The sequence below is a fragment of the Panthera leo genome, chromosome D4, assembly GCF_018350215.1.
Source record: "Panthera leo isolate Ple1 chromosome D4, P.leo_Ple1_pat1.1, whole genome shotgun sequence".
Lineage (NCBI taxonomy): Eukaryota > Metazoa > Chordata > Mammalia > Carnivora > Felidae > Panthera > Panthera leo.
In genome coordinates, this window is record NC_056691.1 from 83,864,466 (window position 1) to 83,878,325 (window position 13,860).

General features: G+C 40.5%; 2 protein-coding genes across 7 annotated transcripts; one reads left to right on the plus strand and one right to left on the minus strand.

Annotated features, from left to right (window-relative positions):
* Window positions 1–845: 845 nt before the first annotated feature.
* HSPA5 (heat shock protein family A (Hsp70) member 5) lies at window positions 846–5,288 on the minus strand. Of its 2 annotated transcripts, none has more exons than XM_042911805.1 (9): window positions 5,188–5,288; window positions 4,883–5,106; window positions 4,549–4,780; window positions 3,990–4,127; window positions 3,552–3,664; window positions 3,060–3,450; window positions 2,696–2,933; window positions 2,207–2,374; window positions 846–1,753 (listed from the first exon to the last, which is right to left on the minus strand). In XM_042911805.1, exons 2-9 carry the CDS (start codon window positions 5,002–5,004, stop codon window positions 1,191–1,193), a joined length of 1,965 nt encoding a protein of 654 aa, XP_042767739.1. In that variant the 5' UTR covers window positions 5,005–5,106; window positions 5,188–5,288; the 3' UTR covers window positions 846–1,190. The 2 variants fall into 2 exon arrangements, with proteins under 2 accessions (XP_042767739.1, XP_042767740.1); XM_042911806.1 differs by having other exon boundaries at window positions 4,883–5,077; window positions 5,188–5,276.
* A 150-nt stretch (window positions 5,289–5,438) lies between these two features.
* On the plus strand, window positions 5,439–12,232 carry HPRT1 (hypoxanthine phosphoribosyltransferase 1). Of its 5 annotated transcripts, none has more exons than XM_042914187.1 (4): window positions 5,439–5,551; window positions 5,803–5,993; window positions 7,337–7,362; window positions 10,853–12,232. In XM_042914187.1, exon 4 carries the CDS (start codon window positions 10,946–10,948, stop codon window positions 11,600–11,602), a length of 657 nt encoding a protein of 218 aa, XP_042770121.1. In that variant the 5' UTR covers window positions 5,439–5,551; window positions 5,803–5,993; window positions 7,337–7,362; window positions 10,853–10,945; the 3' UTR covers window positions 11,603–12,232. The 5 variants fall into 5 exon arrangements, with proteins under 5 accessions (XP_042770121.1, XP_042770124.1, XP_042770126.1 ...); XM_042914188.1 differs by lacking the exon at window positions 5,439–5,551 and adding an exon at window positions 5,572–5,606; XM_042914190.1 differs by lacking the exon at window positions 5,803–5,993.
* The last annotated feature ends 1,628 nt before the right edge of the window (window positions 12,233–13,860 follow it).

Below are 13,860 nucleotides of genomic sequence, written 5' to 3' on the forward strand. Positions count from 1 at the left end.
CGTTGTATCGAACTTGGCCTGAACACCCTTGGTATTATACTCCATGCTTGTCCAAATGCTTCTGGGGCACTGCAGAAGTGTGGGCCTCCGACTAAAAACAGTCATGCCATCAGGTTCCAGTTCTGACACGTTAGAAAATTAACCTTTTAGCCCATTGCCCACCCCATAAAATATCTACTATCCTTGGGCAGTATTGAGTTTCATATCAGCACCAGAGAGCCTGCCCTTTTTGATCATGTAAAATCATTTATCTAGATCATCCTTTTCCCTCAGGAAGCCAATCCAAGTAATCTTGAACCTCCCTTGATACAAATGACTGACTACCTTTGATCCACAGTTTTAACAGGGCTTGAAGTAATTTCTCACCATCCTAGACCCCACTCCAGACAACTAGTAAGAAATTTCAGAGATGAAGATTCTGACATAGTGGAAGTTTAAAATATACTTTTATAAAAAATAATAAAATACTTTATATCCTAAAATTATGAACTGAATCTCAGTGTATAAAGTTAACATCAGTGATCCATCACTCAGCAAGTCTCAACGAATTCTAGCAGCTACAAAGCATTATTAGTAATAAAAACCCCCAGAAAGTTTTAAAGGTAAGGGGAAATTGGAAATTTCGACTATGTTCAAGAAAATTCTGCTCTTGGGCATGTGAAATGACTCTTGCCTAGGTAAGAATGTTTCTTACCTTTCCCACCCCTTTCTTAAATTAACGTTAGGGCAAGATCCCTGAAACAACTAAATAAAAAGGTTTCTTTACCTCAAAACCCCACCAAGTAAGAATGTGACCTTGAAGCAACTGACTTAACTAGAAGCTTATCACAAAAATTAGACCAGTGTAAATAACAAACATTTATTGGTGTCACTTATGGTAGAAAAAGTTCCTACACCAGATGCGCATGACCCAATTGTTAAATAGAACATTTCCAAGATGAACACACGCCCTAACTCAGCTTTTTTACCCACTTTTTAAGATAGCCAATTCTTCCTTCCCCCCCCACCCCCAAGACATGTGAGCAACTGCTAATGAAAAGCAGTAAACAGCCACTTGGGCTATAGCATTTTCAACTCCACTCCAAGGTGAAGATTCCAATTACATTCGAGACTTAAGTTCTCTCAATTTTCTCCTAACGAAAGTTCCTGAGTCCAGTATTTACAATATTACAGCACTAGCAGAGCAATGTCTACAACTCATCTTTATCTGCTGGTTCCTCATCACCAGTTGGGGGAGGGCCTGCACTTCCATAGAGTTTGCTGATAATTGGCTGAACAATTTCTTCTAGTTCCTTCTTTTTAGCTTTGAAATCTTCAATGTCAGCATCTTGGTGACTTTCTAGCCATTCAATCTTTTCCTCTACGGCTTTTTCCATGGTTTCCTTGTCTTCAGAGGAGAGTTTACCTCCCAGCTTTTCTTTATCTCCAATTTGATTCTTTAAAGAGTAGGCATAGCTTTCCAATTCATTTCTAGTATCAATGCGCTCCTTGAGCTTTTTGTCTTCCTCGGCAAACTTCTCAGCATCATTAACCATCCTTTCAATTTCTTCAGGTGTCAGGCGATTTTGGTCATTGGTAATGGTGATCTTATTTTTGTTGCCTGTACCTTTGTCTTCAGCTGTCACTCTAAGAATGCCATTCACATCGATTTCAAAGGTGACTTCAATCTGTGGGACCCCACGGGGAGCAGGAGGAATTCCAGTCAGATCAAAAGTTCCCAGAAGATGATTGTCTTTGGTCAGGGGTCGTTCACCTAGAAGGTATACACACACACAAAAAACTTGTTAGGAACAACTAACAACATTAGTATTATCTGGATCCTTACACTGTTAGAGCCTACAGTGGCAAGGGCGTGTTTATCAAGCTAGAAGGGGGTCAGTCAGTATTGCTCTACAAGGAATTTCAAGTGGGCCCAACTGTTACATTACTACTAACTTTTAATTGAATTTCATCTATAGCATTATGAACTCTATTCTTACGGTATTCTAGGAGCCAGCTCAGAAGTTACTTCTAATGGCAAAGAATGCTAGATAGCTAGATGATAACTATTATTTTAGGACTGACTCTACCAAACTCAGCACCAGTTAAATTAGGGACCCCTGTCTGAAACCAGCAGATTCTTTCTTTCCCTTCTGTTTTCAATACAATATATTAAGAGGTCACTTTCCACAAACATACCATGTCATTAACAAAGATAGAGCATTACCTTCATAGACCTTGATTGTAACAGTGGGTTGATTATCGGAAGCTGTAGAAAAGATCTGAGACTTCTTGGTGGGCACCACAGTGTTCCTTGGAATCAGTTTGGTCATGACACCTCCCACAGTTTCAATACCAAGTGTAAGGGGACATACATCAAGCAGTACCAGATCACCTGCAAAGGTAAATTAACCAAGGTTAAGTTCTAATTTGAGTCACAGGAGCACTACCAAGCAGTCTTCCCATGAACTATGTAACTTTATCTTCTCCATCTTGCCATTTAATGAGAGGTTGTATGCAAAATCATTTCAGAAGCAGTAAATTAAATGTAATTGCTAAGGATCTTGAAACTGAGCCAGGTCTTGTCCTCACTTTACCCTTCACCAGCTGTATGACCTTGTTATACATACTCTCTTGCTTTCTAAAGCAACAGCTAATTGTACTCTTTCTATCAAGCTATTGAAATACTGTGGAAGATGCTGTGACACTGACTTACCTGTATCTTGATCACCAGAGAGTACCCCAGCCTGGACAGCAGCACCATATGCTACGGCCTCATCTGGGTTTATGCCACGGGATGGCTCCTTGCCATTGAAAAATTCTTTAACCAGTTGTTGAATCTTCGGGATTCGAGTAGAGCCACCAACAAGAACAATTTCATCAATATCAGACTTCTTTAAGTCAGAATCCTCCAGCACCTTCTGGACAGGCTTCATGGTAGAACGGAACAGGTCCTAGAATAGGAAACAATTACTGTGATGATGCCTATTATACCTAGATACTGTCTAAATAGCTAAATGCAGTGTCCCCAACAGAGTCTAACTAAATCTCGTTAGCAAAGCAAAAAACAAGGAACATACCATGTTTAGCTCTTCAAATTTGGCCCTGGTCAGAGTTTCAGAGAAGTCTTCTCCTTCATAGAAAGACTCAATTTCAATTCTTGCTTGATGTTGAGAAGACAGGGCCCGTTTGGCCTTTTCTACCTCACGTCGGAGTTTCTGCACAGCTCTGTTGTCTTTCCTTACATCTTTGCCTGTCTTCTTTTTGTAGAGCTTGATGAAGTGTTCCATGACACGTTGGTCAAAGTCTTCTCCACCCAGATGAGTGTCTCCATTAGTAGCCACAACTTCGAAGACACCATTATCAATGGTGAGGAGCGACACATCAAAAGTTCCACCACCGAGGTCAAACACCAGGATGTTCTTTTCCCCTTCCCTTTTATCCAAGCCATAAGCAATAGCAGCTGCTGTACTATTAAGAGAATGAAAAAGAAGAAAAAAAAAAAAAAGTTTAGTCAAGTTTACATTATCCCTATTTGGCAAATACACCATACTTCTGAGTTTAACACTTACGGCTCATTGATGATTCTCATAACATTCAATCCAGCAATAGTTCCAGCATCTTTGGTTGCCTGGCGTTGGGCATCATTGAAATAGGCTGGTACAGTAACAACTGCATGGGTAACCTAAGAGAATAACAAAAGATAATTAAGTGTATTTTATCACATCGTTTAACTCATATGTTGCACTCCAACCTTCACTTTAGTTTCTGACACAGTTTGTTAGACACAACATACATAATCTTATACCACGGATTTGCAAGCATTAAGTGATAACACGTGAAAAGTGCCTAGTATTTTGTTTGGCCTACAGTAAGACATACAAACAACTAAAACTGAAATACACAGATATCATTCAGATTCTAATTATTAAACCAGTGGAGGCATCTACGCAACACAATCAATCAATAGTAAAAACAAAATTACTTAACACTGTTCTAGAAATATTTACCTTCTTTCCCAAATAAGCCTCAGCAGTTTCCTTCATTTTAGTGAGAACCATGGCAGAAATTTCTTCAGGAGCAAATGTCTTTGTCTGCCCACCTCCAATATCAACTTGAATATATGGTTTAGTTTTCTTTTCAACCACCTATTTTAAAGAATGAATTATTATTTTCAGACAGAAGAACATTCAAAACTCTAAATAAAGAGGATGGTCTGAGGCCCACTTCCTCCCCCATTATTTGGTTTACTTTGGTTGCCTGGAGCTAAATAGTGACCAGCAACACTTAAGGAGCATGAGGAGTGCCTTACAAAGGCAAGCATATTCAGTTTCAATCAGGCTATCAATACTAAACGATGCAGACGAATAGTTATGTGTGACATTTCTTCCTACGCCAAGCTTACTTTACCAGATTTTGTAACATACTAAGATTACTCAATAAAAATTATTACATATACACCACGTTCGCATCCTTTTTGTTATCTCAACAATTTTTCAGTAGCTTATTAATCCTAAAGACTCCCACCACCACCCACTTTCTATCCGGGTGACAAAAACCCCGTCGGACCTTGAAAGGCAAGAACTTGATGTCCTGCTGCACAGATGGGTCGTTCCATGTGCGGCCGATGAGCCTCTTGGCGTCGAAGACCGTGTTCTCAGGGTTGGAGGTGAGCTGGTTCTTGGCTGCATCGCCGATCAGACGCTCCCCTTCAGGAGTGAAGGCCACATAAGACGGCGTGATGCGATTGCCCTGATCGTTGGCGATGATCTCCACGCGGCCGTTCTTGAACACCCCGACGCTGGCGGAAAAATCACCAAGAACGGAAAGAATCAGCACTGCGATCCTCACAGCAGCCCAGGAGACCACGCCCCATTCCCCCCTTTCCACAAACCCCACTTACCAGGAGTAGGTGGTCCCCAGGTCGATGCCGACCACCGTGCCCACGTCTTCCTTCTTGTCCTCCTCCTCGGCCCGCGCCGCGCCGAGCAACAGCAGCACCGCAGCCACCAGGGACAGCTTCATCTTGCCGGCGCCGTAGGCCAGTCAGTCGGTCAGCAGGCAGGCAGGACCTCAGAGGCGATCCAACGACAGGCCGCTGCACGGGGGCGCACCGAGATTACTGATCTGAGGGTACAGGGCCCGGGGTGAGCAGGAGCAGCTGAAAACGCGAAGGGCAGGTCCGGAAAGGCAGGCCGCGGCGCTTACCTCTCGGATTCACGACACCTCCCAAGCCGTTGAATCTGTGATGTCTCGGCCAGCGTCGACCGCGCCGTCGCCGACGCCGCTTATATACCCTCCCCCCAGCCCCGTCGTGGAGGCCACCGATTGGCGAAGGCCCTGCTCGTTGGAGGCCGCTGATTGGTCCAGGCCACCAAGCTGGCCGCAGCCGATTCGAAGCGGCCTCCTCCGCAGCTAACGTCACCGCTACGCCCCCCCGGCTGGCTCATTGGCTGCGGGTCGCGCCCAACAGTCACCAACGGAAGGCAACATCCTCCCCAAGCATAGGCCCCATTGGTTCAGCAGCTGCCTGTCCCTCATGCGACCTCTCACCCGGAGGCCGTTTCCGCCGGTAATTGCAGAAGTCCCGCCTTCAGGCTGGGCCCCGGGGGCCTGTCCAGTCTGGAGTGCGTGATTCCCCCGAGGCGGTGGGGTTTGAGTCCTTGCTTCTCCTTTTCCGCTGCCCTCTTGTCCATCCTTCGTCCCTCATTTCGAAGCGGGAAGCGTCTGTTCCTTCTTCCAGCCTCCATCCCGTCCCAGGCAGGCAGGTCTCAGCGTAGATGCTGTGATTACCTCAGAAAAAAACTTTTCTGTCCTTTATAGCTACTACGGTTCTGGAGTGTCCGAGCCTCAGGGCCTTTTGTTGCTCTCCGGCCCGCAGCCCTCGAGCGGAGGCCTGTCCGGAGCACCGCCCAGCTGCGGATCGTGGCTCTTAGCCAGTTCTGTCGGCCCTGCTCTCCCTAGCCAGCTAGTTTTGTCTATACCAGGTTTTCTCCACATTGCCCTGCCCCACGGTAAGTGACAGGCCTGGCCAAAGTAACTGCCTCCTCGTCCTGAGTCCCCACCCCAGTGTGGCAACCCTGTCCTGAAGAGCTTACTAATGCCATCGCTCACACCCTGCGATGTATCATTTTTCTAGCTTGGCACCCCTTGCTTTCCCCTCCTCTGCCCATCTTTCTCCTTTGTGGCTTGGGTTATCGTTTGCAAGGCCTTCCTGAGCCTTTATTCTTGATGCCTTTCTAACTTCACTCTTCCTAGAGGAGGTCAGATTGTGCTTAAATCCATCTGATAGAGATGTCTTGATATTGCTTTACTCTTGTATAGCCATCCTGTAGCAAAAGATAATAGAGGCTACTGTTTACTTTAGGCTATGTGCCAAGCATGGTTCTGTTTCCTGTGTCTTTCAGTTTAATACTTGGCATTTCCCATTTTCCAAATGAGAAAATTGAGACTGAAATATTAAATTATTAGCTTAAAGTTGTATAGCTGGTGAGTGATGGAGTTAGAATTGATATCCAAGTCAGCTTGGCGCTGTAGCCAATGCTCCTAACAATTTTTTTAAGCACTTAATTCATTCAACAAATCTTTTTGGAGGACCTGCTATCGACAGACCCGAAGGCCTGATACAAGATATTTTGAGGTGCTTACAGAAAACGCATGGGAGATTGTCACAGTCAGGAACTGATGGCTCCAGTATTTTTCCCACTAGATGTATTTTTGAGATTCATGGGTATGCACAATACCATGTTCACATAGCATTGAGACCTCTTACATACAGTTTCCTAAGATGCCTAGGAGTCAGTACTCAAGAATTTTCCTTTCTCCTTCAGTGCTTCTGAAAGGTTATGCTGGTGACTCAGAATTGACTATAGAAATTGCATCACCCATCTTACAACAGGGCTTGTAATACTGCTGTGACACTGACCCTCTGTAGGTTGCATCAGTTCATTATCAGGATAGAAGTCACTATTCAGCCACATTACAGCTTCATACCATTTCAAGCAAACTTTGTATGTATAACATCCATTTAAAACAAAGCTCCTAATTTCAGCCTTGTCCTTGATTGATGGAGTAATCTTCTGCAACTCTGTCTTTTCTAAGATTTAGAGAAGTGATAGCTAACTAACTTCCAAAGGGAACTAGTATATTGGTGGTTGTAGTGTAGTATATCCAAACTGATCATTTATGGATTGAATAGAAAAGCACATAGGTAAATCTAGTTTCCTGAATGTTAATGCCAATAATCGTATTGGTGCCAAATTATATATATTTAAGTACCAGACACTGTGTTAAACACTTTATGTGCATTATCTCTTTTACTTTTTACGAAAGCATTTTTTTTTTATCCTTATTTTAGAGCTAAGGAATCTGAAGACCCAAGAGGTAAAGAAACTTGCCCAGGAGTTCACACAGCTGAGAAGATAGGGATCCGGGATTTGAGCTTTGGCAATTTGATTTTTAATTTCTGTAGTCTAGGTTGTCATCCTGAGCTTTGGGTTTATAAGATTTGTATCTTTTTCTTACTCTTGGTATATTTATTTTGAGAGAGAGAGAGAGAGTGAATGTGTGCATAAGCAGGGGCAGGACAGAGAGGCAGAGAGAGAATCCCAAACAGGCTCCATGCTGTCAGCACAGAGTCCCACTTGGGGCTCGATCCTACAAACTGAGATCACGACCTGGGCTGAAATCAAGAGTTGGGTGCTTAACTGACCGAGCCACCCAGGCACCCCAAGATTTGTATCTTGCTTAGGATATAGGGGAGTTACATAGTTTGCAAATATTTTGGTAATGAGTGATAGACAAATGTAGGTTTTTATCCAGTAGTTTAAACCAGCTCGCTTCACTTGTGCTCCTATGGATAAGAAAATAGATTTCTATTTCCCATCTGATCTCAGAAATCTAAGCAGAGCTAGGATTGATTAGGATTGGATGTCATTGTCATTTAGTTCCTAAATCTTCCTATCTGAAAGGGAATTAAAGGCACAGAACAGGAAGGAAGAGGAAAAGGCTTATATAACTGACAAATTGAATGTTTAGACCCTGGTAATTGAGAATTTTCCACATCCGTTGTTGGTGAGAATATTCAGCTAAAAGTTAAAGCACATAACCTTGGAAAAAACTAACCTACCAGAGTCTCAGTTTCTTCATCTATTGAATGTCAGGGATTTCTGTCCTGTCTTATTGGCTTGTTAGGATTAGATGAGATACTGTATGTGAAAGTGTTTGGAAAGTTGTAGAATAATAGGGAGGCTATTAATCATATGAATATACTGTGAGATGGGTTTATGTTTTTTTAAAATATTTTTTAAGCTTATTTATTTAAGTAGTCTTTACCAAATGTGGGGCCTGAACTCATGACTCTGAGATCAAGAGTCACATGCTCTTCTGACTGAGCCAGCCAGGTACCCCTGTGAGAAGAAATTTTAGAAGCCTTTCAAGAAAACCACCTCCTGAGTGTCAGTTTTCAACGTTTCTTTCAATGGGAAATAATGTTTGGTGGTTTATGTTGAATTTGACAGATTTTTGGAAATGCTTTTAAAAGTGCTATATCTAATTACTTTCTTACATTGGCCACCCAGATGCCTTTTTTATAAAGGGAGTGGGAATAATTTCTCAACCTTCATTAAACAACTCAGGAGTAAAACAAAAGTATCTCCCTAACACCTGAGCCAGGAACAATACTAGGTATAAATCATGTAGCATTTTTTTGTGCTTTTGAAAGTGCAGTGTGCTATGCAATTAAGTCTCCCTCTTTGTATTGACTTTTTTTTTTTTAAGAATTTTATAATTAATAGGGAACCTTCCCCACACAAAATGAAAAGTTACAAGCAGTGCATCTTCTACTCTTCACTTTTTTGTTTGTTTTAGTGGAAGGCATTTAGGAGGGCATGCAGTGTCAGATAGTATGATAGAAAAGCCCATGGAGTTTGAAAGCATAAAAACTAGAGTTCCAGTTCTGTCACTTAACTAGCTATGATTTAGGGCAAGTCATTTAATCTCTCTGAGGCTCTGTTTACTAATCTGTAAAATGTACTAATCTGTAAAATGTATATAATTTTGCCTCAACAACAAGGCTGTTGTTACGATAAAGGTATTTGATTAGTTGTAAAGCCTTTTGGTTTTATACAGAAAATCCTTTAATTCTTCTGTTTTAAATTGTCTTTTGAAGTAAAATAAGCTACTAAGTATAAAGAGCTACCTCTGTAGAATCTGAGTGGTAATATTCGATATGTATTCTAAATTTCTACATTTAAAAATTAGGAAATATAGGGGTGCCTGGCTAGCTCCATCAGAGGAACATGAGACTCTCGATCTCGCGCTTGCGAGTTCGAGCCCCACATCGGGTGTAGAGAGTACTTAAATAAATACTTAAATAAAAATAAAATCAGAAATGTAAGTACATAGTATAAAGTTAGAAGGGTACAACCTGTAATATACAATGAAAATAAGTCTGCCTACCACCCCATCCCCAGCCTTGTCCCTCTACACTGGTGAAGGTAACCACTGTCACCACTTTCTTGTGTAGTCTTCTAGTGCGATTTTATTCATATTCATATACAGGATGTATATCCCTGTTTTAAAACTAGTGATGGAGCATGCTACACAGGTGGTTCTGCTTCCATGCAGTTAGCTGTATCTCTTGGAGATTGTCACAAATCCACTGCCTCTCTCTTTTTTTAAATGTCAATAGTAGCTACCTTTAATTGAGTATCTACTATGTGCTGGATGTTTTACATATTTTAAACCTTTTTTTTTTAATAAATTACTATGTGAATACAGAAAAGTTCATAAATGCAATTGTACAGTTTAATGAATAATCATAAAGTGAATCCCTAGGTATTCAAGTCAAGAAAAAGAATGTTGTCAGCACCCGGAAGTCCTCACTTTTTCACCTCAGCTGATCCTAATTCCCTCTTCCATAAAAAAGTTAACTTTTCTTTATTGTTACAGTCTTTAGAATTTTACCATTTATCATATTAGCTTCTGTCTTAATTACTATAGTTTGATATCCAGTAGAACAGGTCCTTCCACATTGTTCTTCTTCAGGAGTGTTTTTCGCTATTCTTGGCACTTGTATTTCCATAAAAATTTTAGAATTTGCTTGTCAAGTTGGCATAACAAACCTATTATACATTAAGTAAGAAAAGTAGGTTATTCAACAATATGATAATACTATATCTTTATTTTTTTAAGTTTATTTATTTAGAGAGAGCATACATGCAAGCAGGGGAGGGGCAGGGAGTGAGTGAGAGGGAGAATCCCAAGTAGGCTCAGCTGTCAGTGTGGAGCCCAACTTGGGGCTTGATCGCACAAACCCTGAGATCATGACTTGAGCTGAAATCCAGAGTTGGATGCTTAACCGACTGAGCCACCTAGGCACCCCTACTATACCATTATTTTTAAATAAGCTTTACAAAGTCTTACATCTCAATTTCTGTATTCTAGAATTTTTTTAAAAATTGCATGAGTTTAGCATTTAAAATTTATCAGGAATAAACAATTTTTATTTCAAAATCATAGATTGATACTTCAGTATGATGAAATATTATGTAGCTATTAAAATTGTTGGGGCGCCTGGGTGGCCAAATCCAATCTGATTTTGGCTCAAGTCATGATCTCCTGGTTTGTGAGTTCGAGCCCTGCAACGGGCTCTGTGTTGACAGCTCAGAGCCTGGAGCCTGCTTCAGATTCTGTGTCTCCCTCTCTCTCTGCCCTTCCCCTGCTAATGCTCTTTCGCTCTCTCTCTCAAAAATAAACATTAAAAAAATTAAACTTGTTGATATCTATGTTTTTCAAAGAGTAAATCGTAAGTATGTTACTTTTTTAATCTACATTTTCTTGTTATTAAAAAAAATCCCTGTTTATCTATCAGGAACTTACCAAGCTTGAAAAACTTAAAGAACTTAAAAACTAAAAGTAATACAGAAGAGAACTGCCCTCAGTCCACGCACCAGCCAGCTCCATTATGGCAACGCGGAGCCCCAGCATTGTGATTAGTGATGATGAATCGGGTTATGATCTAGATTTATTTTGTATACCTAATCATTATGCTCAGGATTTGGAAAAGGTGTTTATTCCTCATGGATTAATTATGGACAGGACGGAACGGCTTGCACGAGATGTGATGAAGGAGATGGGAAACCATCACATCGTAGCCCTCTGTGTGCTCAAGGGGGGCTATAAATTCTTTGCTGACCTGCTGGATTACATTAAAGCACTGAACAGAAATAGTGACAAATCCATTCCTATGACTGTAGATTTCATTAGACTGAAAAGCTACTGTAATGACCAGTCAACAGGGGATATAAAAGTAATTGGTGGAGATGATCTCTCAACTTTAACTGGAAAGAATGTCTTGATTGTTGAAGATATAATTGACACTGGCAAAACAATGCAAACCTTGCTTTCCTTGGTCAAGCAGTATAATCCAAAGATGGTCAGGGTTGCAAGCTTGCTGGTGAAAAGGACTCCTCGAAGTGTTGGATACAGACCAGACTTTGTTGGATTTGAAATTCCAGACAAGTTTGTTGTAGGTTATGCCCTTGACTATAATGAATATTTCAGGGATTTGAATCATGTTTGTGTCATTAGTGAAACTGGAAAAGCAAAATACAAAGCCTAAGATGAGTGTTCCAGTTGAGTTTGGAGACATCTGGAGTCCCCTTGAAATCACTAGTAAAATGATCAAATGTTCTACATCTGTGGCCAGCTGCTTAGTAGACCTTATTGCATATATCTTCTAAGAATTTTATCTGTTTGGTATTTTTGTTAGAAATATCATTTGCTGTTTCCTAAAGTCTTTATTCGCACTGGGAGTCTATATAGATTATTGATTCCCTTTGGGTGCATTGTTATTTGACTTGTGAGTGAAAAATCTCTTAAACCACACCACTGTTGAATGAAAATATTGAAATTGTATCTGTAGGAAATATTTAAAGAGGAGATATATTCATTTTTAATTGGTATTCTAATTTTTATATATTCAGGAAAAAATAGTATTGAATATTGTTAATTATACCACTGTTTGTTTAGAAAAGCAGTCCATTTTTGTTTCAATGACAGGATTTAAGAAGTACTGTTTTGTCAGACAAACCGTGTAGGCTTGAATTATTTTACTGTTTCAGTAGTATTAACTGTATTTTCCTTCTTGTTCACATTATTTCTGGTGAATCTTTGTCAACGGTTTCTTTTAAAAACATTAATAAATCCTCCAAAAACCTTAAAATGTAAATAAATAAAAGTAATTTAAGAGAACAAAAAGGTTGTCAGTAAAAGATGTGTAAGATATAATTATGTTAAAGATATTTCACACATTATAATTAGTCATAGGTTAAATGAAATACAGATAACACACCAAAATTTTATGTTGCATTAACATGATGGCTCCCATCAGTGTGGACATCCTGATACTGATTTCACTTTGCTGAAGTGTGAGTTACATGATTTATGATGGTTCAATAGGAGTCATTTTCCTCCTTATTAAGTTCTGGGCTTTTATCTGTTGTCCTCAATTTAGCCAATAATTAAAATTTCTTTGGCAGATGTCACAAAACCATATTGACTGTGAATTGCTTGGGCCTTAGAAGGATCCCCAGGCAAGTGAGTGGCCCTAAATCACGCTTCATAGCAAATCCACCTCTGAGTACTGCTACTATTTCTGAGCCTGCCAGTGGGGGCCACTGTAGGACAACCAAGGGCCCAAAACACGAAGTAAGACTGTGACTAAAGTCTTGTCCTTTACTTTCAACTGGGATGTTCCAAAGAGCAAAAAGCATTTTATAAAGGAATACTTTCTGCCACCTGTGTATAGAACAGCTTCCATGCATGTCTTTCTGGATTTTTGTTTGCTTACAGATTTCCAGAGCTTTAGAAATTTTTTCCCTTAAAATTTTTTTTAACTATGTTAAAAAATATGTAGTTAATTCATGTGAATTTTTCGTTATTCAGAATATACAGTCAATCTAAATGTCCATCAATAGGGGATGCTAATCAGCTGTGGTAAGTGATTCTATGGAAATATTGTGCAAAGGTTCAAAACAATGAGGTGGCTTTTTATGTATTGATATGGAATAAAGCTCGGGATTTATTTTTTTTAATTTTTTAAATTTTAATTAGAGAGCAGGGGAGAGGGACAGTGGGGGGAGAGGAAGAGAGGGGGGTGGGAGAGAATATATTAGGCAGGCTCCACGCTTAGCGCAGAGCCCAACCAGGGCTCGATCCCAGGACCCTGGGATCATGACCTGAGCTGAAATCAAGAGTCAACATTCAATTGACTGAGCCACCCAGGCATACCAGGATTTACTTTTATTGTATGTATGTATGTATGTATGTTTGTATGTATGTTTATTTTTGAGAGAGAGAGAACATGAGCAGGGGAGAGGCGAAGAGAGAGAGAGAGACAGAATCTGAAGTAGGCTCCAGGCTTTGAGCTGTGAGTACAGAACCCTCCACAGGGCTTGAACCCATGAACCGCAAGATTATGACCCGAGTCGAAGTCATATGCTCAGCCGACTGAGTCACCCAGGCGCCCCTCAGGATTTATTTTTAAATGAAAAGAACAAATTACAAAACACAGAACTGTATGTAGAACATAATCCTATCAGGGAAGGCTGAATGGTGTAGTGGAAAACAACGAGCTTTAGCCAGGGCTCACTGTTTATTCATCCCATTCGTTGAAAAGAAAACAGAAACAGAACAAATATGTATTACATCCTAGGCAGTATGCCAGGTTCCAGAGGGACAGTGGGGAACAAACGGGTTCTCTGCCCTCAGGGAGTACTATGTATTGATTTTGAGCATCTTTGCACCTCTTTTTAAAAAAAAAAATTTTTTTTTTTTATTTATTGAGAGAGAGAGTGTGTGTGTGTGAGAGAGAGACAG

Coding starts and splice junctions, on each gene's coding strand:
- HPRT1 (XM_042914187.1), top strand. CDS start 10,946: ATGGCAACGCGGAGCCCCAGCATTGTGATTAGTGATGATGAATCGGGT.
- HSPA5 (XM_042911805.1), bottom strand. CDS start 5,004: ATGAAGCTGTCCCTGGTGGCTGCGGTGCTGCTGTTGCTCGGCGCGGCG. Junction 3,665..3,989: donor AGGCTTATTTGGGAAAGAAG/GTAAATATTTCT, acceptor TTATTCTCTTAG/GTTACCCATGCAGTTGTTAC. Junction 2,375..2,695: donor CTCTGGTGATCAAGATACAG/GTAAGTCAGTGT, acceptor TTACCTTTGCAG/GTGATCTGGTACTGCTTGAT.